The sequence below is a fragment of the Aspergillus clavatus genome, genomic scaffold (assembly GCF_000002715.2).
Source record: "Aspergillus clavatus NRRL 1 1099423829791 genomic scaffold, whole genome shotgun sequence".
Taxonomy (NCBI): Eukaryota; Fungi; Ascomycota; class Eurotiomycetes; order Eurotiales; family Aspergillaceae; genus Aspergillus; species Aspergillus clavatus.
Window position 1 is genome coordinate 652,680 of NW_001517108.1, and position 23,243 is coordinate 675,922.

Below are 23,243 nucleotides of genomic sequence, written 5' to 3' on the forward strand. Positions count from 1 at the left end.
CAGTCACATGATAAAGCTGTGCTGGGACTAGCATAGAAACAAAGCAATGATAACACACGGATCAACATTTCTCCGCCATACAAAACACACATCCTCTAAGCCATAAGTATCAGGCGGTCGGAAAGTGCAGAATGGAATATCCGACTCCATGTAGGTTCATCCTCAAGCTGATATTTCCGCGCATCCACAGCTTTCTAATTTCCTTTATCTCTGTCATCCTATACAGTTCTTGCGCCGGTAAACTCCACTGACGGGAGCCCCGACGGATCTCTGGTTCCTGACTCTGAGATACCTCCAATTGCGCTTCCTAGCCAACGTGAGTTCGAAGCATTAGCTGGCGCATTCCAACAATCAGCGTTCATTTCTGACCGTCCATCGCGCAGTCTTCAGCCCTCCTCTCACTCTTACACCCTCCTCGGAGCCGAATAGCGAAACCGGACCCGCGATGTCGAAGTCCAAGGACAGCAGCTCCTCCGGGAGCTTCCATCAGGAGTATATCGCGTCTTTGCGCTACCGGAATGACCTCCCCCCTCCTGATATGCCGCCCAAGTTTCTCGATATTCCGCATGAGGGCTTAGAGAGATTCTTAACGCCTGGTTTTGCGTCCAACCTGGCGAGACGCGAGGAACCTAACATTGACGTGGACGCTGAGGGTGGTATGCCGATTGACCTCGTTGGTATTCCTGGACTTCATCTGGGCGATGAAAGTGGTTAGTGCTCTCGACTCTGCATTCTGCACGCTGGAGATGGTGCTAACAATGCTGCTATTACTAGCTATAATGGCATCCGAGAATTCCCAACCGATTGATCCCGCCGACCTCCCTCTTCTCATGACTCTGGACCAGCTGAAGAACCCCGCACCCAAGAACGCCAACGTCAGTTTCCTTCGTCGCACTCAGTACATCTCTGCGGGTCTTCGCGCACCCGATGGCCCCAAAGTAACACCTATTCGAGCGAAACCTCGCTCGATGGATAAACCCAAATCGCAAGATGATCCGACGTATATCAAAAAGTACATTCAAAAAGGATTCGATATTGCCTATCCGGATAGCAAACATGTTGGAGAAGATACGGCGAGCAGGATCAAAGGACACACTCCTACCAAGCTTGAGGTCGATTCCTGGGCTCACCCTGTTCATCCTGACAATCCTAAACTAAAGCCAGTTGGTTTCTTCCCTCTGCTTCCCGATCTTCAGGGATTCCCAGATCCCGGAGGGTTTGTTCAATTTAAATTCGACAAGGCACCTATTCAAGGGACCTCAGGAAAGAGAGACGAGCGTATCGATGTCGGTATCCTTCTTCCATCTGCTCCAGAAGAGCGAATCTGCCAGGAACACGCAACCAAGGCCGCTCTACATAAATCAAACCCCAGCCTTTACCCTGACCCTGGTCCGGTCCCATGGGATTACGATCTTTTCTTGCCTGAGAAGAAGGAATCCGCCAAGAAGGTCATCGCAAGCTTGCGACTTGAGAATCCCGATCGCGACAGTGAGGAGCTGTACACTCACGAAGGAGCCGACGGAACAAAATTCCATCGTTTCGACCGCATGCGCACATTCGCTACCAGTGCGCAGACACTCGGCAATGACCAGAAGCAGCGCGATGTAGCCTTGACTCTCTTCAACCCAGCGGAGGCCAAGGAAGGACAACAGACGAAGCAGAGAGGTGCATACTACTATCCCATCCTTGGAAAGACACGTCTCAAGCCCGAGCGTGCGCGTACCATCGCGCAAGCCGGTCTGGCTCCTACTCAGGCCAAGACAAAGGAGGACCAGGTGGATCAGATCCAGGTTGTTGTTCGCGACCCGGATGAGGCCGAAGTGTACAAACGCTCTCTGCACCGGGCCGCTATTGATCCAAAGTTTGCGAAATCTATGCCCCCTCCCCCAGAGAATTTGAACGAGCAGGAAGCCCCCGAAGAGCAGCACTCTGACAGAGAGGAAGCTGGAGCCGACGGCCGCGATCATCATTCAGATGCTCAAGATGCAAGCGAAGAAGAAGACAGAATGAGCGACGAATAGACGCCGCCGCCATCACTTTCCTTGTCTCTTCCGCGTATATCATCAGCGTCATGGTTCCCATTTACGGTCAATGAGTCTCCGTCGGTTCTGCTCAAGTGGCATATTTTGTTTCTCATCCTTGTATCATTTCCATACCCCGTTTCATAGCACTGTGCCCGTTTTCTGAAGATATCCTTCAGGGCTTTCTCGCTTTACTATCTCTGATTCTCGATGTACTTCTACGCAGATCTTAGCTTTCGGCTGCAGAATCAATTCCTGGCCGTGATTGGTTTGTCTTTTGAGGTTGAAGCAACAGGATGCCTGGCGTTTGATTGGCGTGAGTGAGATTGGAGTTAAGTAGATATACTGTGGCCAATAGTTGACTGATTGATGAACACATTGTTTTTTTTGGCGATCTTTGCGTTTATCCTATTGTTTGCAATACTATTCCATCATCATCATCATTATTCAATGCCCACAGGCTGTATAGTATCGGCACACCGCTCGGAACTCTGGGAAGATTCTGCCACAGAAAAGGCTGACCGCCCACCGCAACCGTTGACGCAAGAGAAGCAGACGAAAAGAAGTAAAAGCGAGGTGCGAATATTCTCGTCGCGAAGGGGACAATTGATCTCAATCGCGGAGAGGAGGATTTTAAAATACCCCTCAGTGTTTTGTGCAGTTTAATCGCGACCATACACCATACTCCGCTATTCTTTAAGTTGTGAGTGCGCAATTTTCCTATTCGTGTAGTGTGTAATCGTCAGTGGGATGATCTGTCGACACAGGGGTGGTCTGAGGCCTCTCGCTATGACGGGCTCGACTGAAATGTTTATCTTGCATACTAATTTGATGCTCTGAACCTGGGAACTTTCATCTCAAGGGGCGAAATTATTCTAACGTTAGTCTTGTAGCTCTGGCGTACTAGCCGTTGCAATTGACCCGCCGTCGGGCTCATCGAAAAACCGCTGAAGGCACAATGGTTTCCAACACGGCCACCCTCGCGTGGAGGTTTGCTGGTCTGAGAGCTCGCGCTGCCCCATCGCTGCGCTTTTCCTCACGGCCCTCGATCCTCCACCGGCATTCAGCCATCTACCAGCCAAAAGCACTGCGATATGCCTCGGACACAGCCAGTGAGGCGACCGAAGCAGTGAAGGAAGTGCCCAAGAAGGCCGGCCGCAGCATCAAGAGAACCGTGCTCGGCACCTCATTGATTCTGGCTGGTTTGGTGGGCTATGTGTATGTGACAGACACGAGGGCTAGCATTCACCGCTACGTGGTGGTCCCGCTCGTCAGATGGCTGTATCCCGATGCTGAGGATGCTCACCATATCGGCGTGGACTCCCTGAAGACTCTCTACAAGTTCAGCCTTCATCCTCGCGAACGCGGGAATCAGGATGGGGACGGCGTGTTGGCTACTGAGGTAATGACATAGCACCGATATGCTTTCTGGACAGACAAGAGTGAATGCTCATAGAGGGTCTCGATTAGGTCTTTGGATACACGATCAACAACCCGGTTGGTGTCTCAGCCGGACTTGACAAGAACGCCGAGATCCCCGACCCGCTGTTCGCGATCGGTGCTGCTGTTGTCGAAGTCGGCGGCACGACGCCCCTGCCGCAGGAGGGCAATCCCCGCCCTCGGGTCTTCCGCCTCGTCTCGCAGAAGGCCATGATCAACCGATACGGGCTGAACTCCAAGGGTGCCGACCACATGGCGGCCGTGCTTGAGAAGCGCGTGCGCGACTTCGCCTACGCATACGGATTCGGCATGCACGATGAAGGCGAGCAGCGCGTACTCGATGGCGAGGCCGGTGTGCCTCCGGGCAGTCTGCAGCCCGGCCGCCTGCTAGCCGTGCAGGTGGCCAAGAACAAGGTGACGCCGGACTCGGACATCGAGGCCATCAAGCGCGACTACGTCTACTGTGTGGACCGGCTGGCCAAGTACGCGGACATCCTGGTCGTGAACGTCTCCAGCCCCAACACACCAGGCCTGCGCGACCTGCAGGCGACCGCGCCTCTCACGGCGATCCTGAAGGCAGTCGTGGGTGCCGCGCAGAGCGCCGAGCGCAAGACCAAGCCCTTTGTGATGGTCAAGGTCAGCCCGGACGAGGATTCGGACGAGCAGATCTCCGGCATCTGCGACGCCGTGTGGAACTCTGGCGTTGATGGCGTGATCGTGGGCAACACAACCAACCGCCGCCCCCAGGCGCAGGGCTTTGCCCTGCCCCCGAAGGAGCAATCGACACTGAAGGAGACGGGCGGCTACTCGGGCCCGCTGATGTTCAACCAGACCGCTGCACTGGTAGCGCGGTACCGCGCGCTGCTGGATGCGCCTCCCCTTCCCGCGACTGACACAGCAAAGCTCGACGGAGAGAGTGGAACCGCGGTGGAAGCAGCGGCGCCGGCCAGCCGGGGCCCGCGCAAGGTCATCTTCGCGTCGGGCGGCATCACCAACGGCCGGGACGCGCAGGCCGTGTTGGATGCGGGGGCGTCGGTTGCGATGATGTACACCGGCATTGTGTTTGGGGGTGTGGGCACTGTGACGCGCGTGAAACAGGAATTGCGGGAAGAGAAGGAGAAGGAGAAACGCCAGTAGTGAAAAAAACCCAGGTCCATAGAGACAGTCAAAAATCCTGTACATAGTTTGGATGCAAAATCTTTGTTTACCGAAATCACGTTCCGTCTTTGTCAAATGTCTATAGCAATTATAATTAAAATTGAGAAACCTCCAAAGTCTTTTCGACCTCCCTCACCACCTTCTTCACCCCCTCGATCTCATGCGCAAACCTCCCCAGAAACATGCCATCCACGGCCTTCCCCAGCCCGCCGGGCCCCCACAGCCCCGGCCCCGCGCTCCCCCCATACAGCACCCGCACCTGCCCAGCCCGACTCCCAATGACGGCGCGGATCCCCTCCACGACAGCCGCAACATGCTCCACGCCCGCCGGCTGCGGCTTGCCAATCGCCCAGACCGGCTCATACGCAAAGATCACGGGCGCCTCGGCAGGGATCGCCTCGATCACGGGTCGGATCTGCGCCTCGCACTCGCTCACGGCGCGGCCGACAGCCGCCGAGGCCACGGGGCCTGGGGCGGTGACCTCGCCGACGCAGACGAGCGGCACGAGGCCGCTAGCGCAGGCGGCGGCGGCCTTCTGCGCGGTCTGGGCTTCAGTCTCGCCGAAGATGGCGCGGCGTTCGGCGTGGCCGAGCTCGACGATGGAGGCGCCGACGGCACGCAGCGACTGCGGGGAGACTTCGCCGGTGTAGGCGCCTGAGGATTCCCAGAAGCAGTCCTGGGCGCCAAGGAGGAGGGCGGGGGAGGTGCTGGGGCTGTTGCTGTTGCTGGAGCTGGCGGTGGAGTGCTCCTTCAGGATCTGGGCGCAGGGGTAGATGGTCAGGAAGTCTGGGATGAGGGCGAGGAGGAGCTTGGAGCGGGACTCTGGGCGGAGGAGGGCGTTCTGTGGGTCGAGCAGGGCGCGCAGGTAGTTTAAGGTGCGGTCGGGGGTGAAGTACATCTTTAGGGAGATAATGAGGAGGTTCTGGGGGAGGGTTGGGAAGGTCGGCACTGTGGTTTGGGTGGCCATTGTGGTGGTGATGTTGGTGGTGTTGGAGTTGGTGTCCACTGCTGGTTCTTCCTCGGTATGTCTTTGAGGTAAGTTGGTCGGATTTGCGGTTCCTCAGATAAAGGCGAATTCTATAGAGCCGAGCGGGTCACGACTGCGCTCCTCTGCGTGCTGCTGCCCGTTCGTTTCGGGGGATGGATAGGCGCGCAAAGAGTCGAGAATTTGAGGTCGCGCAGAGGGGTTGAGGGGTTGGTGGATGCGACAATGGTCCTGTCTGCCAATCATTGTTAGTTGGGAATCCTGATTTCTTAGGGTCGTCGGTTGAGAAATGAGCAGCATCGACGCATCGATCTCGTTTGATTTCTCTTAGTGTAGCACGTACTTGGCGAGAGAAAACGGCGATGGTAAAGAGTGTTGGAGAGTCAAGAAGAAGATGCTCTGTTCCCGTGATGATGTCACTGTTCAGAAACCCGTATAGTCAGTGTATTGTATCGTTACTTTTGATCGAAAAGTACATACCTGCACGTCTCTTGAGTCTGATCAATCCTCGAATTTGCGGTCTATGAAGCACCGGCAGAATCTCCTATCTTTCTTTATCCTCGTGCTGACCAGGATCATGTTCTAGAACGGCGTTGAAGAATTATTTGCAGAGTCATGGGACTGAATGTGTGGAGTTGCTGTGGCCTCCAAGTCGGCGCAACTCCGATGAACGATGGAGATTGTATTGTATCATTCGTATGGTTCATATATGGTCTGTACGGAGTACGGGAAGCTCTTTTGGGAAGTTCCATACCTTACCTTACCTTACCTTACCTTACTTTACCTTTACCTCACTCATACATTCAATACTATACTCATCCTGTAAAGCATCATCATATCCGTACATGGCATTATTTAATTCCTCTCCAGTTGCATCTCTGCAGCAGAGGCGGGCTTGAATAGACCTTGTTTATCATCATCGAGGGCAGTGCAGGTTGATCCTCCATCTCTAAATCCCACATCCGCTTGGCCAAGAGCAGCAAGTCGATGTCAAACGTGGATGTGGGGAGAGTACATATTATTTTTTGTTAATGTTATTTTAAGTGCCCAGAGTGGATCGACTAGTGTCTAATCCCTACTACCTACTAACGAGCTACCAATACCATCTGGCAATCTGCGACTCCTGGAGACTAACCAGAGTTATGCATCCTGACTCCTGACACTCTCGTCTGATGGAACCCCAGAATAGGAATTCCGGGGTCATTGCCAAGGAGCAGTTTGCCCTGCAGTCCGAGGTCCAGAACTGTGCAATTGTGTATGAGAACTGGGAACTGGTTCTTGTATAGCATCACAATGTCTTTTTAGAGCTCATCGAGAATGAGATGAGGATCATCAGCTAATTCTCCAAAGGATGAGCACATCAACGCCATCGTGCTTGGACAGCAGCCATCAACGTCTCTTGCGTCGGACGGCAGAAGTTATTTACGGATGCCAATATCGCCTCAATCCAGCCCGTCTCCGGTATTGGGTCCTGGGGAGTCTTTTGGGTTTGAACTGCTCTCAATCTAGTCAGGGTCGCTCCACGGTTGATTCTGTCTCTCAAGCAATCAAGATGCGATGAGGACGGTCAAACAGACCACGGAAGCAGGTCTTCTTCCTCCCTTGTCGTGGTGATATCGTCTACACAGGATTGATCAATATGCACTGGAAGCAGAGGCAATACTGACTGCAGACTGATGTGAGTGACAGGTAGAGACAGACATACTCGTCCCTCACAGCCGACTGAGTCTACCCTCTACAGTATTTATGGATTCTCCCAAACGGTCCATCCGGCTTCAAATGATTGACTCGATCCAAATTCAATAGATCCATCAGCATGACGCCACCTGCGGGGCTGCGCAAAGCCTCCATCCGCGGCATCAACGACTCTTCTCCAAGTCTATCTACATAGAGTAGGACATCCTTTCGGGCTCATCTGATCATCTCCTATGCTGTGGAAACTGGGGTCACAACCCTCGTGCTGGATTAAGAAAAAAAAAAAAAAAAAAAAAAAAAACTCAATACCACTGACTGGCTCTTGGAATCATCACCACCAATCATCAGACTTGAACCACCAGAACGACTCCATCTCCACAGGAAGCTCCCCCAGAATGGATTTATCCAGGAAGGCCTGCTCAACAAAGCAAACGAGGACCGGGGAAGGTTACACCGCGCAGATATAAAAAGGTCGCCTGCATACCTTTCCCGGTTATGATCAATATCGTTCATTCCATCAAATCCGATCGGACCAGCTCCCCCAAGTGGATTCTGTGCATCGTCCTTCTGCTGTCCTCTCTATCCATACATTCTATACATTCCCACTTGGGTCTCCATCTGTCACCTCTAACCCCCAGCTCATCACCTTAAAACCGACCTCCTCTCTTCACCATGTCTGCCGATCTGCAACCCCTCCGCATCGTCATGGCCTGCGATGAGGCTGGCCAACCATACAAGGAAATTATCAAGGCCGCACTCGAGAAGAACCCTCTCGTTGCATCCGTCACCGACGTCGGCGTCAATTCCACCTCTGACAAGACCGCCTATCCTCACCCTGCTGTCGCCGGCGCGGTGCTCATCAAGGAGGGCAAGGCAGACCGTGGTCTTTTCATCTGCGGTACCGGTCTCGGTGTCGCCATCGCCGCCAACAAGGTTCCCAGTATCCGCGCCGTCACGGCCCATGATCCCTTCTCCGTGGAGCGCGCCATCCTGAGCAACGACGCCCAGGTTCTCTGCTTCGGCCAGCGCGTCATCGGCATCGAGCTGGCTAAGAAGCTTGCCAACGACTGGCTCACCTACCGCTTCGACCCCCAGAGTGCCTCGGCCGCCAAGGTCCAGGCCATCAGCGACTACGAGAAGCAGTTTGCGACTGCTCAGTAATCGTATCCTTCGCTGTCAACATCTGTCTGCTATATATATATATATATATATATATATGCACATGCGGGTATGGACTGAACCAACTTGGAATCAGTGTCCACGATCTACATATGCATCGATTTTCTTTTTCTTTTTCTTTTTTTTTTTTTATTTTATCAAGCGCATCAATGATACCACGACTGGGACGGAACGACCTGGCAGGTCCAGTCCTCCGTTTGTCGGATTGTCTTTTTTTTTCCCTGTTGATAGAGGATATTCGCAGGAATAGATGAGAATACAAGGCTTTGAGATAATACGACTCCCACCTTATAAGCCATAGCTATACTCCGTCCTCCGTCAACTGTTCGTAGACTCGCTTCCAGTTATCCCAGCAAGCGATGCATAACATGCAGATGCTGACTCAGCGCCTGCCAGTTCTGCGGAGATCCATCCGCTTCGATCGATGGAAGAGAGACGGACAAATGCTCCACGAACAATAATAATAATATTAGATAGCCGGGATCAGCGCTTTCTATAAGCCATGGATCACGACATCCTTTGCTTCGTCTCCGTTGTGAGACTCTCCTTCTCTCCGTCGGGTCGTAGTCCAGCCTGATCATCCCACCAGAGGGCACCAGGATTAGCTGCAACTGGCATAGACCAGGAACGAGCATCCTTATCTCTTCCAACTCGACTGTGCTCGTGTCTCACACTCGAAGCCAATTTGGTCTATCCTCGATCTTGATTGTCTGGTCAAATTTCTATCACGCTCAACAGCGCTGCGTGCTGTGGATCAGCATCGGATCTGAACAACGGCCCCACCATTGACTGTTGTCCCTCCGTCTCGCACGTTGGTGCACGAAGTTGTCCTCGGAACCCTCGTCATCTCCTAAACGCATCATGTCATTCGAACTCAAAGAAAAGGGCAACCAGCTCTTCAAGGAAGGCGACTACAATGGCGCGGAGGATCTCTATTCCCAGGCGTGAGTGCAATCCATTTCCCCCCACATCTCTCCCATGCAATCTGTAGATACCTTCGCGGACACGGCAATCCTAACACCAAGTCGCTAGCATTCAGAAAAATCCCCGCGAACCCACCTTCTTCACCAACCGCGCGCTCACCCGCATGAGACTGGAAAAATGGGCCGGTGTGGAGCACGACGCGCGCGCCGCTATCGAGCTCTACGGCCCCAAGAACCCCTCCAGCCTCAAGAGCTGCTGGTACCTGGCGCAGGCGCTCCTGGGTCTGAGTCAGCCGCAGGAGGCGTACGAGGTCGCCATTGACGCCTACCGGGCCAGTCTGGCGGCTAAAAGTGCGCAGACGGAGAACCTGTCTAAGACGGTGCTGCGCGCGAAACAGCAGATCTGGGCTGCGAAGGAGACGGCGAGGCTGCGTGAGATGAACGGGACCCTGGCGACAGTGGAGCAGCTGATCGAGGCGGATCTGAACAGGGAGCTGGCGGAGCTGCAGGCGAGCCTGGATAAGGGCGAGATCGGGCAGACGGGCTTCGTGGAGGACCAGAAGGTGCTGCGTGCAGAGGCTGAGAAGAATGTCCAGAATGTGCGGGAGGCGTTTCGGGTTGCCTCCCAGGGGGAGATTCAGGAGCGGGTAGGTACCCTTTTTTTTTTATTTTTTTCGTTACAAAACGGCGAAGGAGAACTAACCGTGTCGTAGGTCGTGCCGGACTATCTGATCGACGGCATCACGTTCGAGATCATGCATGATCCCGTCATCACGCCCTCCGGGACCAGTTTCGACCGCATTGGGATCCTGAAGTACGTCGAGCAGTCCGGCGTGGATCCCATCACCCGCGTGCCCATGACGTCCAACGACCTCCGGCCCAACTATGCCCTGAAGGCTGCGTGCGAGGAGTTCCTCACGAAGAATGGCTGGGCTGTGGACTGGTAGACGGGCTGGTTCTGGATTTGTTTTATTCTTCCTCTCTGTCTTTTTTGGGATGTACTTTATCATCAGCGAGGGATACTCCGCGATTTCTGGCTTTGCATCGAACGGCGTCTCGGAAGGTTTCTTGTCTTGTCTATATGGCATGATCCGTTTTTTTTTTTGTCGTCTCTCTTCTTCGCCTCTTGTCATACAGAGCTTCCTTTCGTCCATGTGATCGGCTTCCGCTGTGTTCCAGCATGACCTGTATATTCTTCTTACCCGACTAATATCCTACCAATATATGCTTCAATAGCTCTTCTATAGATTTTTAACTCCCAGCATGTGAATGTTCTGCCTGCGTTGTTGTCAGTGTCCGTCGTCCCAAGCCATATAGTGTAACTAGCTACTAAGGTAGCTTGCTGTGCCCCAACGGATTTGCTGCCAAAACAAACCCCACCATTTCGTCCCACCTCCACTGTTTTCCCCTCACCTCTTTCTCTTTGCTTTCATTCTTCCCACCATCCCATCCTAACTCAACTCCTCATCTTTAGAAACAAATATCCATATTCATATCAACACTAAACTCCCCCCCCCAAACCTACCAAAATGGCCTCCCTCACCGACTTCTTCACTGCCTTCGACGCCGCTGCCACCAAGCAGAAATTCCCCGCCTCGCTGCAGTCCTCCGCCGCCGCCATCGACAAGGCCGCTCTCCAGGCTGCCGTCGAGGCCGTCCTGGCCGGCGGCGATGACGCCACCGCCGGTGCCCAGGACGCCGTCCTCAAGGCTGGATTCGAGTTCGCGACCGAGCTGGTGAAGATGCTGGAGAAGGAGCCCGGGCCGGAGGAGAAGCTGGCGGTTTGTTTTTTCTGCCCCTCTGTCCCTAGGCTTGGTTTCGGGGGGTTGGTGGATGATGTTTTTCGCTGATGGTGTTGGTGTGTGTGCGTAGCTGTACAAGTACTTCAAGCAGGCGCGTGGCGAGCAGCCGGCTCAGCCTTCGTTTTATCAGATGGAGGTATGTGATTGACTCTTGGTTCCTTTTTTTGTCCAGGGGTGTGGTAAAAGTCCGGGGAGTGAGGTTGCTGATGGGTTGCTCTAGGCCAAGTTCAAGTATAACGCCTGGAAGGAGGTCAGCCACATCAGCGCCCAGAAGGCCCAGGCGCTCTACATCAAGGAGGTCAACGAGCTGATCAACAAGTACGGCACCCGTGCCGAGTAAACGGATCTCTCCGAGCCCGAACCCCGAATATCCCGGTTCGTGGTTGATGGCAAGACTGTTGGATAAGGAAAATGGATTATCTGCTCTGGGGCAGGGGCATGATGGCTAGCAAAAATGAGTTATGTGGTATGAACCTGTGACGTTGCCGTATAATATATCTTTTTTTTTTCCTTTTCGTGACGATCGAGTATAAGATGTGCAATGTGCGCATGTGCAGATCATCCTTCCCATGTCTGGCCCAGCCAATCTGGCTCCATGTGCGTGGCTGTAGCGCACCAGGGAACCTCATCCGCTCGGTAAGATGTCAATGGTAGATCGTAGGGCATCCGCAGTCCAACCAATACATCGCATTTTGCTGGTTGTACGGGGCAGTCGACGGGGAGGTCGCGACGGAAGCACGGAACCATCATTGCTTGCTGCTGCTGCTGCTCTGCCTTCTCGGCGAAGAGTTGCGGCCAGACCATCACGCCAACCTCCCAGCTACAGATTCGCACTTCTCCGTTGCTGTTGACCGCGGCGCCCCACGCCTGGGTAGAGAGGTTCGCCGAGGTCACCATCGCCCAATCGATCGCATTCATCCTGTTCGCATCGGCAAAACGAATGTAGGTTTTGATGTGCGGTGCCGCGCGACGCCGGCCGGCTTCCTGCGTCTTCGTGGTTGAGGTTTCGCCCCGACCATCGCTGCTGTGTGTACTGCTATCTCCCGCCCAGTGTCGAAGATATGGCCGCATGTACTGGAGTTGTTTATGTTGCGTGGTGCTCTGCAGTTTCATGTGGATTGAGCCACCGGATCCGTAGCCGTTCAGAGAGCGGCGGATTTCATCTGGGGTGGGAAAGACGATCGAGTATTTCGATTTAGTAGGAGGTGTTGGGTTGGAAGTGGGTGCGAGGGAGTTAAAGAAGACATCTTTCAGCCATTTATCTGTCTGTCCAAGGGTCGCTATCGAGGAAATCTAATGATTGTCAGCACTGACTGTCCATTCTATAACTTGGAAAACTGACTTGAGTAATAATGTGCGGTGTCGCGGTCTCAGACCCTTGTTCACGAGTCAGAGGTATCTGGCGCGTTGTCTCCCTCAGCGCTGGCCATCCCCATAATGTCTTCCGTTGTAAATCCAGAGAGGCAAGCTTCTGCTTCGATGGGACGCTCGCAATCAGCGCAGCACGAACTGAACTGAAATCAAAGCGCGCAAGCTGCTTCACCAAAGGCCCCGTCTTTTTCGCTCCGTACTCATTCAAGTACGCAAGAAGGTCTCTCTTGAATCTAGCTCCGCTACCGATAGTTCCTGGTTCTTCGGCGATGTGCTCTACCTTTTGCAAGGGAAGAAGCGGAGAACGCCAGACTGCCTGGCACATATTCGCCCAGTCACCTGGAATCATATTGGCCGTATGGATGACCACCCTTCATAATTAGCATAGAAAATCATCAACTGCCCTGGGGCTTCCCACTTACTGTGCGAGATCGTCATGCCGAAGCAGGATCATCATTTTCGAGTGGTGTGTGCCAAACGGTTCGGGCATGTAGGCCACGATAGCTTCGACGTTTGGGTAGCGAGGGCATGCTTCCTGCTACTGTCAGCAACCGCCTGCTGCAATGATAGAGATAGAAACAATCAAGAAAGCAGCCGCCAGAAATAACTAAACAAAGGACGAAGGAGAATCACCTCAATCCGAATCCGATTCGGGGCATCCTTCTTCCACGACCCATGGACCACCTTGACCTGCACCAACCGTCTCACATCCTCATCAAACTGATTCATCAGAAAATCTACATCGAAGAGAAAATTGAACTGCCAGCATTCCCGGATCATGGGATCTCCCAGAATGTCTCTCAACCGCACGGTGTCCACATTGTTGCCTGAGGCAGCAGAGAGGTCCCGGATGTGAGTGAGCTGGATGGGAGATGGAATCAACCGCGGTCTGTTACCGACCGGCTCACCAGACTGGGTAGTGTCCTCTTTCCCGGTAGACGTCCGGGGTTGGAGATTAGATGGTGGCCTGCGAGACCGTGATGATGGAGGAGTAATGGATCTGTGCAGTGATGCCAAGCCATTTGCTCCCAGCTCTGAAATTGCTTCGGTGGCATCAGGGGGTTGATCTATGGGAGATCTTTTGAGTCGTTTCCGGGGATGCTCGTCTTGTTCCATATTTTTAGAATTGGTAGCCGAAGAGAAGTGTTGATCAGTCCTCCAGCGGTGATGCCAAGTTTGCGATGCGTGGAAGCGGATGAGAGGATATGTATTCCCGTTAGAGATGCATTTGATACGAAATAATGATCTACCCTGTCCGCAAAGCATCAACAACTTGTTGTAGGATCAGTAGTAGATGATTATGTGGTTGAAATGGAGATGGAGGTGGAAGAGAACAAAAGGGAAAACGAGGGATGACCGTCCGCAAGTCTATACTATGTACAGATAATATACTAGTCTAGCAATCGATAAAAGTCTCAACCATCCCCGCAGGTCAGAACTACGAGATATGAATATACTAAATGAAATAGAGGGCAAGCTTGAGATGAGAAGCGAAAAATAACTCTTGCAATTTTTAGGGAAGATTAAGCGAATGAGCTGCAGGACGGCCTGTTGCTCCGTAGAGTATGTACACGATGTCGAGCTATACTAAAGTAATACTAACACAGTTAAGAATAGATCGGAAAGAAGAATAAAGAAAGAGGTCGATAAGAATTACCACATGAACCTCTGGATTTTTCCCGGTTCCTGTGGCCATTCAAAACCCTTGTACAGGAAAATGAACCCTGTGGCAGCATTGATGGCCAAGAACCAATATGTCTCCATGAACAGGGAGAGGTTGGTTGCCAGATCGGCATGCAAAGCCTCCTTCTCATCGCGAGGCCGTTGTTGACGGTAGGCAAGAGGAGTGGGTCGTGGGGGAAGATTCAATCTCCATATAACCCAAGGAATAATAAAGTACCGTGGCTCGACAAGCGGTGCAGTTACCAGCGAGAGTGTCGTAGCTGCAATCCAAACAAGAACAAAGGACACTCGTGGCACCCCGTGTTGCTCCTTCTGCCGCTGAACAAGATGCTCTTGAATCCGTGCAAGTACTTCAGGCGAGAATTGCTGCGGAGCGGGTGGTGAGGCCGTGGCTTGTTTGGGCTTTTTCGCCTTTGACTTGCGCTCAGGCTTTTGCTTCTTGCCCGTCTCTTTGAGTTGCCCTTTCTGAGGAGCAGCCGCAGCCGATTCCTGGGGTTTCGAGACCGGAACATACTGGGGTTGTTGCTTGGCAGTCGAGAACCCAAACGCGGAGATGACAGCCCAACCACAGGCAAAATAAGCCAGAACAGCGGCGTACTTGACGGCTGGGTGAGAACGCAGGATGCGGAAGATGTAGAAGATGTAATGCCGGTTGTCTGCAAGGGTGAAGGGATGGACGATGGTGTTGAAGTGGACAGTAGCCAACATGGCTGGAAGAATGGCAAGAGCCGTCAACACTCTCGGAAGGCCCCGTTGCTTTTTGCTAAATCCATAGTCTAGAAACGCAGGTATCACGGATTTCGGGAAGACCAAGTTGAGGACTGGAAACACTAAGATGGGCCATGAAAAGAACATGAAATAGGGCCAGATATAGAGCATCTGCGACAGATGCAGACCCGCTGTATGGAACTCCTTATGTCCTGGCATATAATCAGTTAAGCTCATGAGCGTGGACTGGGTCACTTACCGAGGACGACGCCATTGTTCCAGAGGACAAACCCACCAAATGCAGCGAGAATAGCGATGTACGGGAAAAGAGAAGCAATCACGGTTGGAAGATTCTTCAAAGCCAGACAAGCCAAAGAAATCGCAGTCTTGAAATAATCTTTGATCACCATGAGTAAGTTGGATACAAGCAGAGAAAGGCAGTCACTGACCGGAGAAAGATGCCTCTAACACAGGCGGATCATATATCTCATTACTGAAGCCACCTTGGACAATCCCAGACTTTGAAGGGTCACAGACTTTGGCAGTCTGACGCAATCTTCGGACTACCTGCAATCCTCCAAGGAAGACAGATACCCAAAAGATATTTGTCTGGCGGAGAGCAAGAGCGGCCAGTCCCATCACGACAAAGACCAAAGTCTGGAGAGGCGAAGATCCAGATTTCGCAGAGCGTTTGAGGTCCCACTTGTAGGCTTCAATAACAACCAGGAGGGAGACGACATCGGTGTAGTACAACCCGGAAAAGAAGAACAGTGGTGGAAACAAACAGATGTTAAGCACCGTGTGGCTCAGCCATGCACCCGAGGGACGAGTATTGCGCACCTTGCGCAATGTATCGAGGAGCGTCTGTAGCCGCCAGGGCAGAAAGATTGCTGCAGCTGCAACATTCGTTGCGCGCAAAGCTTCCGCGTTGAGCTCCGTCGGAGATCCACGGAGAGCCAGCACACCAGCGCATAGGACATAAGACCAGATATACAGGCCTGGCGGAGTTGTAATTTTGGGATCCCAATGAAACCACTTATGGTCCCAGTATGCCTGAGCCTGAGGAACATGGAACACTTCGTCGAGGTATGGGTCCGGAACGACGGAATTGACCTTGGCCATCCATAGTGGAATTAGCAATAGCACAAAGGGGACGGCATAGCGAGCGGCACGAGAAATGCCTGATTCAGGCCGTAAGGCGCTCATTGCATCTAGTGCTCATATGAGACCAAGAAATCAAATCAATATTTCAGGTAAAGAAAAGGGAAGAATAATAAGGCCCGGAGATGGAGCTTGAGCTCTGGAGCTCCATCTGTCTCAAATCGTTGCAAACACTTCAAACATCCGGACTTTCAATGATTTCCTAAAACGGACGGTCAAAGAGACAAGAAGTTCAGCAACGATCCCTTGATATCCAGCACCAGTCTCAGGCCAAATGAACTCGATGCAATAGATTGTTGCTCAGGGGATCTGTCAACTCCTTCAACTTATTCGAGCCTCGCACCAGTCTCGAGCGTGACGGTCAATGGCCTTCCCCCTCCCGCGGGGCATTATGCCCCCGGAGATCGCCTTCCTAGCGGAGATGGAGACAGTGACGGTCATGCCCCGTCAGCGCTTGGAAGGCCTCGAACTCCTTGGTGTAAGTCTATTGGATGATCTATTCTCAATACATTTGCCATGAACCTCTATTTTGCTCCGAAAAAGTCGCATATGCGGGTAGTTGCTATATCACACGCGTTTGCGCCACGGGGCTCAATATCCCTGCCGACAGCAAAGGCTATTGCTCTACTCAATTAACCATATACTCTCATATAGGGCCCAGTTGAACCTCTCCTTCCTCCACGCCGCGCCTCACTCCCACTCTGGCTCGCTCTTCTGCTCAAACGCCAACGCCGCGCAAACATCCTTCCACCCGCATGGCTGCACCCCGAAGCCCTATCCTTGATCCTCGAAATTGAAACACAGAATACCGAATTTGAGAATGCTTTTTCTCCGCCTCCCCCGCTACCCGGACAGCCGAGTCTACGAGATCGCAATCGCGGGCAAAGACCAACAGCCAAGGCCCGCCATACACTGGATGGCGAGCGATATTTCCCCTCGCCGCCGTTTCTACCGCAGAATGTCGCACAGGACCACATGCCGGCGGGTGAGCCACCTGCGCTGCCATACCATTGGTTGGAGGTGGGTAATATGCTCCTCGACGCAGCGAGCGATGATCTCGTCGACCCGGATCAAACCCGGCGGCTGCTGAAGGAATTGCGCGAAGTCCGCATGGCAAAGATACGGTCTGGAGTGGATGTCTTAGACGCTGCTGCTACTGGCGGAGGCGGAGTGGCTCTCACTGGTGTCGGTGCAATGGAGACTGGCGAGGCGCGAGGATTCGTAACGGGTGTGGTAGATGAGCTCAGGTATGTCGTCTCTTTATACATTCGCCAGGGCTAGCAGGCATCTAACCCCACACTTAAGGAAAATCGGTGCATCGAAGGAGCAAGCTCGCCGGGAACAGATGGCCGAGGAAATGGCTAATGGCGGATATGATGCCACGCAAGATGACGAAGATGAAATGGAATTCTAAGCATTTCCCGATGACTTTTTTTCTCGGCTTTAGGGAGTTACGGAAGGACACATATGGCGCAGATGAGTGCAATCCCATGGATTTGAAATGTATATATACCCGCTACTTTCCAAGAGAATTGCAAATATCCTGATTCCACCATAACACCATCAGTATGCGACGCTCGATAGCAAACCAAACGAGATGGAGAAAAGAGTGCCTGCATTGAACGTATATGTTCCAGCTTGGCCAATGAAAGATCTTTAAAAGGGACGACATATGTCCCACGCCGCAAAGAGTGAGCAGAAAAGAAAATCCTTATCCATACAAGAAGCGAAAGACGGAAATGAAACCCCTCTAGCTCGAAGCTCCCTTGGCCTGCTGCTGCTTTTGCTCCATCTTCTTCCGAGCCGCCAGAATCATATCATCCCTCCGCTTTTGGAGCATGCGTTGACGCTCCTCTTTGCTCTGCGACCACCCGCTGGGAGGCTTCTGCGATGGGCCCTCGGCCGTACTCTCGGGGACACCGCTAACTTTCGAACTGAGGTTGTAGCGGGAGATGAGATCCTGGCCGTCAGCCTTCGACGAGATCGCGGACACGGACGGCTGTACGGTTGTCGCTGCGGTAGGTGGGATCGCGATCGGAGGCTGGAACGACGGCGGGGGCTGTTCATTCAACGCATCTGTTAGTCTGGCTGTTTTGAGAAGAGCGCCTGACAAGGCTCGCATGGCGCCCCGCCACGCAGGCAGAGCATAGGTGATAGGGACCACCAATACATACCGTATCCAGCCCTCGTCCGCTGAGAATCCGCTCCGTAGTCGCCGCGGCGTTTCCTCTATTCCGTTGCAGATCCCACAGGATCTCACGGGTGCTCAGTTGTGGGAACATCTGGGATATTTGTTCCACCTGGGCTGGGTCAATCACATTCCCGCGTCGGCTGCGGGAGCCGCTGCCATCAGAGCTGCCATCGCGCTTGAGGAACCATCGGATAACGAAGAAGGATACAACTGCTAATGTGAGCAGCGAGGGGATGTTGAGCGAGGGCTCTTCCTCAGGCATTGCGGTCAGATCAGTGGTATGCTGGAGAGATCGGGACCTGCGTATGAGATAAGTTTTCGCGTGTGGCAACTGCACAAATCGGTAAAAAGGAAAATAAAGAATGCTAAGTGACAGTGATATCAGGCAGAGATAAGGTCGGATGTCGAGAGTGGTCGCATGTCCGGAGTTATTATTGATGATCACCCGCGATGTGGCGGTGGAGAGCGAAATGACGGAACTCGGAGATAGTGGAGTTCAGTTGTTCCGTAGAACGAACAAAGGCGAAGACAGGTCAATATAGTTCTGACTTATATTATACTCTCGCAGGAGCAGTGGTATAAAGATACACAGGTGAGCAGTTTACCTCCAAGACCTATCGAGAGAAGCAGTGCTCTCTTAATGCCTAGACGCTCAGCCCAAGATAGTACTACTATGAGCAATATATATAATGAATAGGTCGATGAAAGACCTCAACGCTAGCCGCAGCCCAAGAAAAAGGTATTCATTATGCATGTATCATTATCGAATAGAGGGAGAAGAAAAAAAAGAAACAGAGTTACCCAAGATCCATGTATATCATCCTAGAAACACCACCCCCCCGAGAGTCCAGCAAAGAGTAGTCAAGGGAAACGATATCCGACCCCCCCAAAAAAATGACGCACAAACGACCATATGCCTGAACAGCAAAAGTCGCAAGAATATTGACAGAAGAATATGGTAAGTCAGCGAGATCACTATTTCATATCGGCTGGCGTCAGCGCCTGCACCACACTGGTTCCCTCGCTGAACCTTGTCCGGAAGATGCGGTTAGCGTTCTGGAACATGCCGTCCTTCAGAGAGACGACAATGAACTGGGAGCCCTTGAAGCGAGTCTTGATCAATCGACCAATGTTCTGCGTGTGAGACAAATCCAGCGCAGCGTCAACTTCGTCGAGAATGTACATCGGCGCGGGCTTAAACTGCAGGAGCGCCATGATCAAGGACAGAGCAATAAGGGATCTAGACAGGAATCAGAATATCAGTTTTGAACTTCTCAATGCTAAATCCTTTCGAAGGGCGTCGAGCTTACCGTTGGCCACCACTCAGTTCCGTCAAACTCTGCTTCCACACCTTACCCAAAGACACCTTGACTTCGAGGCCATCGGTGATGTCCTTGCCTTCGGGGGGGTCGAGTTTAGCAAAACTGCCTGGCAGAAGCTCCGCAAAGATCTGACCAAAGTCACCATTGACTTTGGTCCACGTCTTGTGAAGAGCCTCCTTCTTGTACTCATTTAGATTGAGGATGGTTTCCTCAATCTTGCTCTTATCTCTGATGACCGTTTTCATCATGTTCTTGAGAGCAGCCTCCTTCTTCTCCACGCTGTCGATCATGTTCATCACCTTGGGGTTGATCTTTTTCTTCATCCCTTGGAATCTTTCAGTGACATTGCGCAGGGTAGCCCTGCACTCAGCAATATTTTGGCTCTTGAAGTCGTATGGGGTGTTAGAGCGCCCAAAATTGTCCTTTTCATCCGCAATCCACTCATGCTCTTCCTCCATGTGGGCAACAGCCTGGGCCGCTGCCTGTTGTTCTTTCTGCAGCTTTTCGAGCTGGTGGCCAAGCTTCTGCATTTCAAGGCCCTCTTCAGTGATCCGCGAGTTCTTCGAATGCATCGCCTCCTCAAGCTCTCGCAGTTCCTCATCAAAACCGGTCAGCTTGGCTCTTTCATCCTCAAGCTGCGCTTGAGCAATATCATGGGCATCCTAGTACAGCAATGTTAGAACGTGCTGCAAATGCTTGGCGAGTAGCTTGGCTCATACCTTAATTCGAGCTTGTTCTCGTTTCATTGATTGAATCTCCTCCATCTGGGCTTTCAGCGTATTTTCAGCGTCGGCATACTGCTCTTCTGCCGCCGATAGATCACTGCCAACCTGCTCGGATTCAAGTCGCGAATTCTGAAGTTCTTTCTGCAGTGCCTTAACCGAATTTGAGTTCTTAGCGAGGCTCTTCTTGAGAGAATCAAGCGAGGCTTGCAGTTCGGCCAGCTTGCTATCTTTGTTGTTGTTGAATTCGCTCATGTCTTTCTCAATTCGCTTTATATCCTTGGTAGCCTCGCTCTGACGCGTCTTTGCGTCTGAGATATCCTTCTTCAGCTGTTCGATATTCGTCTTCATCTCCTCAACAGCATGAATAATCTAGAGACAGTTAGCATGTCGCCGAAAGCTACAATTTCTAGGCATCAGCCTACCGAGGAAGAGGAGTTATTGCTGATTTGTTCCTCAGTGAGCTTAATCTCGTGTGTTTTGAGGTCCAACTCCTGTTTGATAGCACGGACGGCATCGAGCTTCTTCTTTTCCTTTCTCATTGTGTCCTCTAGGGACGCCAGGAGACGTTCCTTACTCCTCATTTCCCTCGTTATCTCATTGAGCTTCTGGAGGGTGACAAGAACACCACTGGAATTGGGTGAGCTACCACCAGACAGGGTTCCTGACGGGTCATAGACATCGCCCTCAAGCGTAACACTCTTGATCCGGACAGCAGGATCGAATGTAACTCTCTTAGCAGTATCCGCATCCTGACATATCAAGGTATTACCAAAGACATAATTCATTGCCGCCGTGACTTCCTCGTCATAGCCGATCAATGACAAAGCGAGATCCACCTTGCCTGGTGCGATATTTTGCGCTGCCCCAATCTTGTCTGCGGATGCTCTGAAAGCAGAGATCTTGTTCAAGGGGATAATGGTGACACGCTTGCGGAGTTTTCCTTTCTGCAGGAGTTGTGAACCAGTGTCTGCCGTGTCGACAACAACGTTGTATAGGCGGCCGCCAGCACAGATCTCCAAGGCTGTAGAAGCCTGGATCTTGTCTTTGTCCAGGGTGAAGAGCTGAGCTACCAGACCCTTGACCTTAGATCGATCGAAATTAGGGTGGGGGTCCGTGTAATTGAAATCAATGTTTGCCACTTTTCTCTTGAGCCCATCGGCTCTCTCGCGCAGGTCGCGAATGTCTCTTTGCAGTTCTGTCTGCTCTTTATAGATCTGCTCTTCTCTCCCTGGTTCGAACCCGAGTCGAGTGAGTTCGGTCTCAAGCTTCTTGGCTTGGGACTTCAAGCCTTCGAGCTCTTCTAAAAGACCCGAATTCTGTTGCTTAGCCTTTTTAGCCCGTGGTTCTTCCTCCTTAATTCTCTTCTCAAAATGGGCAATCTTGAGTTTGGCCTGCTCTTGTTCGGTGGCCGCCGCACTTGCACGATTACGTGCATCCTGTAGCTGTCCCTGATACCCGCTCTCTTGACCTTCCTTGGATGCGACACCGGTCTGTAATGTTTGCAGCAATTCCTCCTTCTGTTCCACTTCGGCCGTCTGGGCATCGAATTCGGCCTTTGCAGTATCGTATTGTGCTTGCAACTTGTCGTAAATCTTCTTCTTCTCCTTGAGGACTTTCTCAAGGTCGCTCACAGTCTTTTGAACTGTTTTCCGCTTCTCTTTCTCTTCAGCGGTACTTGCGATCTTCAGGTCTACCTGCGTGGCCAATCGGACGAGTTCGTGCGAATGCGACTTCACCTCATCCTCAAGAGCCTGGAATTTGCCGCCCTTCCGTAATTCTTTGTCCCGAGCCGCCCTTACCCGCTTCACATCCTCTTCCAAATGTACTATCTCGCTCTTGAGTTTGGCGGCATTATCTTCCAGCGCTTGGACTTTGCGTCGTTTGTTCTCGCATTCCTCGCCAGCCACCCGCAGCCGCTCGCCGCTTCGGAGATAGTCATGAGCAACGACCAACCGAGTCAAGCGCTCCAGGTCGTTCTGGGTCTGCTGGAAATCGAGAAAGGCTCGCTTCTCGGCTCTGAGCTTCTCCAACTTCGGCTCGATCTCCTCCTTCAGCAGGCCTTCGATCTCCCGTAGCTTCAACTCCTTCTTAGACATTGTCTTAACTGCCTTCTCCCTTCGATCCTCGAACATGCGCGTACCGGCCGCTTCCTCGATCATGGACAGAATTTCCACGGCCTTCATATTCAGAACCTTCGTAATCCGCCCCTGCATGATCAAGAAGTTTGGGTTGTTGATATTCAGCTGGACACTTTGGAAGAGATTCTGTACCGTTTGTTGTTGCGCACGATGCCCGTTGATCAGATATTTGCTTGTGCCGCCCAGAACAATCTGGCGCGTAACGGAGATCGTCGCATACTCTTCGAAACCGATTGGCGATTTGGAGGTATCCCGGTTGTCGAAGACGATAGTCACACTGGCCTTGGTGACACCGGCTTGGCCGCGCTTGTAGATAAGATCCTGCAGGTTCTGCGCACGAACGGTGGACATGTTGGTAATGCCGAGAACAAAACAGATAGCATCGAGAATGTTCGATTTACCACTGCCGTTCAGGCCAGTGATGGAGTTGAAGGATTCGTCCCTGCGCGCAACGGTCAGTCTTTGTGTTCGCACTTGCCAAGAGGAAAGCACAGTATTCTCTCCACAGCAGTAGAGAGTCTCCCGGTTTTGCAAGGCTGGGTTAGAAAGAAGGCGCATACCATCCTGAGATAACAGTACGCACAGCGTACGATTTGAAGCCCTGCGGTTGTCAGCTTGGAATGACTGCGGTTTCATTTTGCAAGAACTCACGTCGATAACAATCTCTGTAACCCTCATGATTGCGGCTTCAATGCAACCCCAATCTTCTAGATCCTCTAGCTCCTGAAGCGCATGGGATGT

General features: G+C 52.3%; 11 protein-coding genes across 11 annotated transcripts, besides 7 other annotated features; 6 read left to right on the forward strand and 5 right to left on the reverse strand.

The window, feature by feature from the left end:
- Window positions 1-131: 131 nt before the first annotated feature.
- Window positions 132-2,021, forward strand: ACLA_069970 (uncharacterized protein; the record flags this gene model as incomplete). Its single annotated transcript, XM_001275391.1, has 4 exons — window positions 132-150; window positions 227-316; window positions 384-710; window positions 775-2,021. The coding sequence occupies 4 exons, from the start codon at window positions 132-134 to the stop codon at window positions 2,019-2,021; spliced, it is 1,683 nt and encodes a 560-aa protein (XP_001275392.1).
- A 958-nt stretch (window positions 2,022-2,979) lies between these two features.
- Window positions 2,980-4,598, forward strand: ACLA_069980 (dihydroorotate dehydrogenase 2; the record flags this gene model as incomplete). The annotated part of the gene is made up of 2 exons (XM_001275392.1): window positions 2,980-3,423; window positions 3,492-4,598. 2 exons carry the CDS (start codon window positions 2,980-2,982, stop codon window positions 4,596-4,598), a joined length of 1,551 nt encoding a protein of 516 aa, XP_001275393.1.
- Window positions 4,599-4,713: 115 nt separating this feature from the next.
- ACLA_069990 (triose-phosphate isomerase) lies at window positions 4,714-5,586 on the reverse strand (the record flags this gene model as incomplete). Its single annotated transcript, XM_001275393.1, has 1 exon — window positions 4,714-5,586. One exon carries the CDS (start codon window positions 5,584-5,586, stop codon window positions 4,714-4,716), a length of 873 nt encoding a protein of 290 aa, XP_001275394.1.
- A 769-nt stretch (window positions 5,587-6,355) lies between these two features.
- Window positions 6,356-6,395: a microsatellite.
- Window positions 6,356-6,400: a microsatellite.
- Window positions 6,401-7,571: 1,171 nt separating this feature from the next.
- Window positions 7,572-7,600: a microsatellite.
- Window positions 7,575-7,599: a microsatellite.
- Window positions 7,601-7,971: 371 nt separating the features above from the next.
- Window positions 7,972-8,460, forward strand: ACLA_070000 (RpiB/LacA/LacB family sugar-phosphate isomerase; the record flags this gene model as incomplete). Its single annotated transcript, XM_001275394.1, has 1 exon — window positions 7,972-8,460. The coding sequence occupies one exon, from the start codon at window positions 7,972-7,974 to the stop codon at window positions 8,458-8,460; it is 489 nt and encodes a 162-aa protein (XP_001275395.1).
- A 30-nt stretch (window positions 8,461-8,490) lies between these two features.
- Window positions 8,491-8,516: a microsatellite.
- Window positions 8,491-8,517: a microsatellite.
- Window positions 8,518-8,579: 62 nt separating this feature from the next.
- Window positions 8,580-8,614: a microsatellite.
- A 725-nt stretch (window positions 8,615-9,339) lies between these two features.
- Window positions 9,340-10,348, forward strand: ACLA_070010 (putative U-box domain protein; the record flags this gene model as incomplete). The annotated part of the gene is made up of 3 exons (XM_001275395.1): window positions 9,340-9,422; window positions 9,511-10,048; window positions 10,115-10,348. 3 exons carry the CDS (start codon window positions 9,340-9,342, stop codon window positions 10,346-10,348), a joined length of 855 nt encoding a protein of 284 aa, XP_001275396.1.
- A 582-nt stretch (window positions 10,349-10,930) lies between these two features.
- ACLA_070020 (Acyl CoA binding protein family) lies at window positions 10,931-11,543 on the forward strand (the record flags this gene model as incomplete). Its single annotated transcript, XM_001275396.1, has 3 exons — window positions 10,931-11,182; window positions 11,274-11,339; window positions 11,424-11,543. 3 exons carry the CDS (start codon window positions 10,931-10,933, stop codon window positions 11,541-11,543), a joined length of 438 nt encoding a protein of 145 aa, XP_001275397.1.
- Window positions 11,544-11,761: 218 nt separating this feature from the next.
- Window positions 11,762-13,690, reverse strand: ACLA_070030 (tyrosyl-DNA phosphodiesterase 1; the record flags this gene model as incomplete). Its single annotated transcript, XM_001275397.1, has 4 exons — window positions 11,762-12,496; window positions 12,546-12,945; window positions 12,997-13,109; window positions 13,208-13,690. 4 exons carry the CDS (start codon window positions 13,688-13,690, stop codon window positions 11,762-11,764), a joined length of 1,731 nt encoding a protein of 576 aa, XP_001275398.1.
- Window positions 13,691-14,227: 537 nt separating this feature from the next.
- On the reverse strand, window positions 14,228-16,171 carry alg10 (dolichyl-P-Glc:Glc(2)Man(9)GlcNAc(2)-PP-dolichol alpha-1,2- glucosyltransferase; the record flags this gene model as incomplete). The annotated part of the gene is made up of 3 exons (XM_001275398.1): window positions 14,228-15,177; window positions 15,225-15,362; window positions 15,415-16,171. The coding sequence occupies 3 exons, from the start codon at window positions 16,169-16,171 to the stop codon at window positions 14,228-14,230; spliced, it is 1,845 nt and encodes a 614-aa protein (XP_001275399.1).
- A 319-nt stretch (window positions 16,172-16,490) lies between these two features.
- On the forward strand, window positions 16,491-17,540 carry psf2 (DNA replication protein PSF2; the record flags this gene model as incomplete). The annotated part of the gene is made up of 3 exons (XM_001275399.1): window positions 16,491-16,604; window positions 16,781-17,373; window positions 17,432-17,540. 3 exons carry the CDS (start codon window positions 16,491-16,493, stop codon window positions 17,538-17,540), a joined length of 816 nt encoding a protein of 271 aa, XP_001275400.1.
- Window positions 17,541-17,876: 336 nt separating this feature from the next.
- ACLA_070060 (putative AMFR protein) lies at window positions 17,877-18,579 on the reverse strand (the record flags this gene model as incomplete). Its single annotated transcript, XM_001275400.1, has 2 exons — window positions 17,877-18,185; window positions 18,301-18,579. The coding sequence occupies 2 exons, from the start codon at window positions 18,577-18,579 to the stop codon at window positions 17,877-17,879; spliced, it is 588 nt and encodes a 195-aa protein (XP_001275401.1).
- A 713-nt stretch (window positions 18,580-19,292) lies between these two features.
- On the reverse strand, window positions 19,293-23,180 carry ACLA_070070 (condensin subunit SMC2; the record flags this gene model as incomplete). The annotated part of the gene is made up of 4 exons (XM_001275401.1): window positions 19,293-19,557; window positions 19,628-20,301; window positions 20,359-20,733; window positions 20,787-23,180. The coding sequence occupies 4 exons, from the start codon at window positions 23,178-23,180 to the stop codon at window positions 19,293-19,295; spliced, it is 3,708 nt and encodes a 1,235-aa protein (XP_001275402.1).
- Window positions 23,181-23,243: the final 63 nt, after the last annotated feature.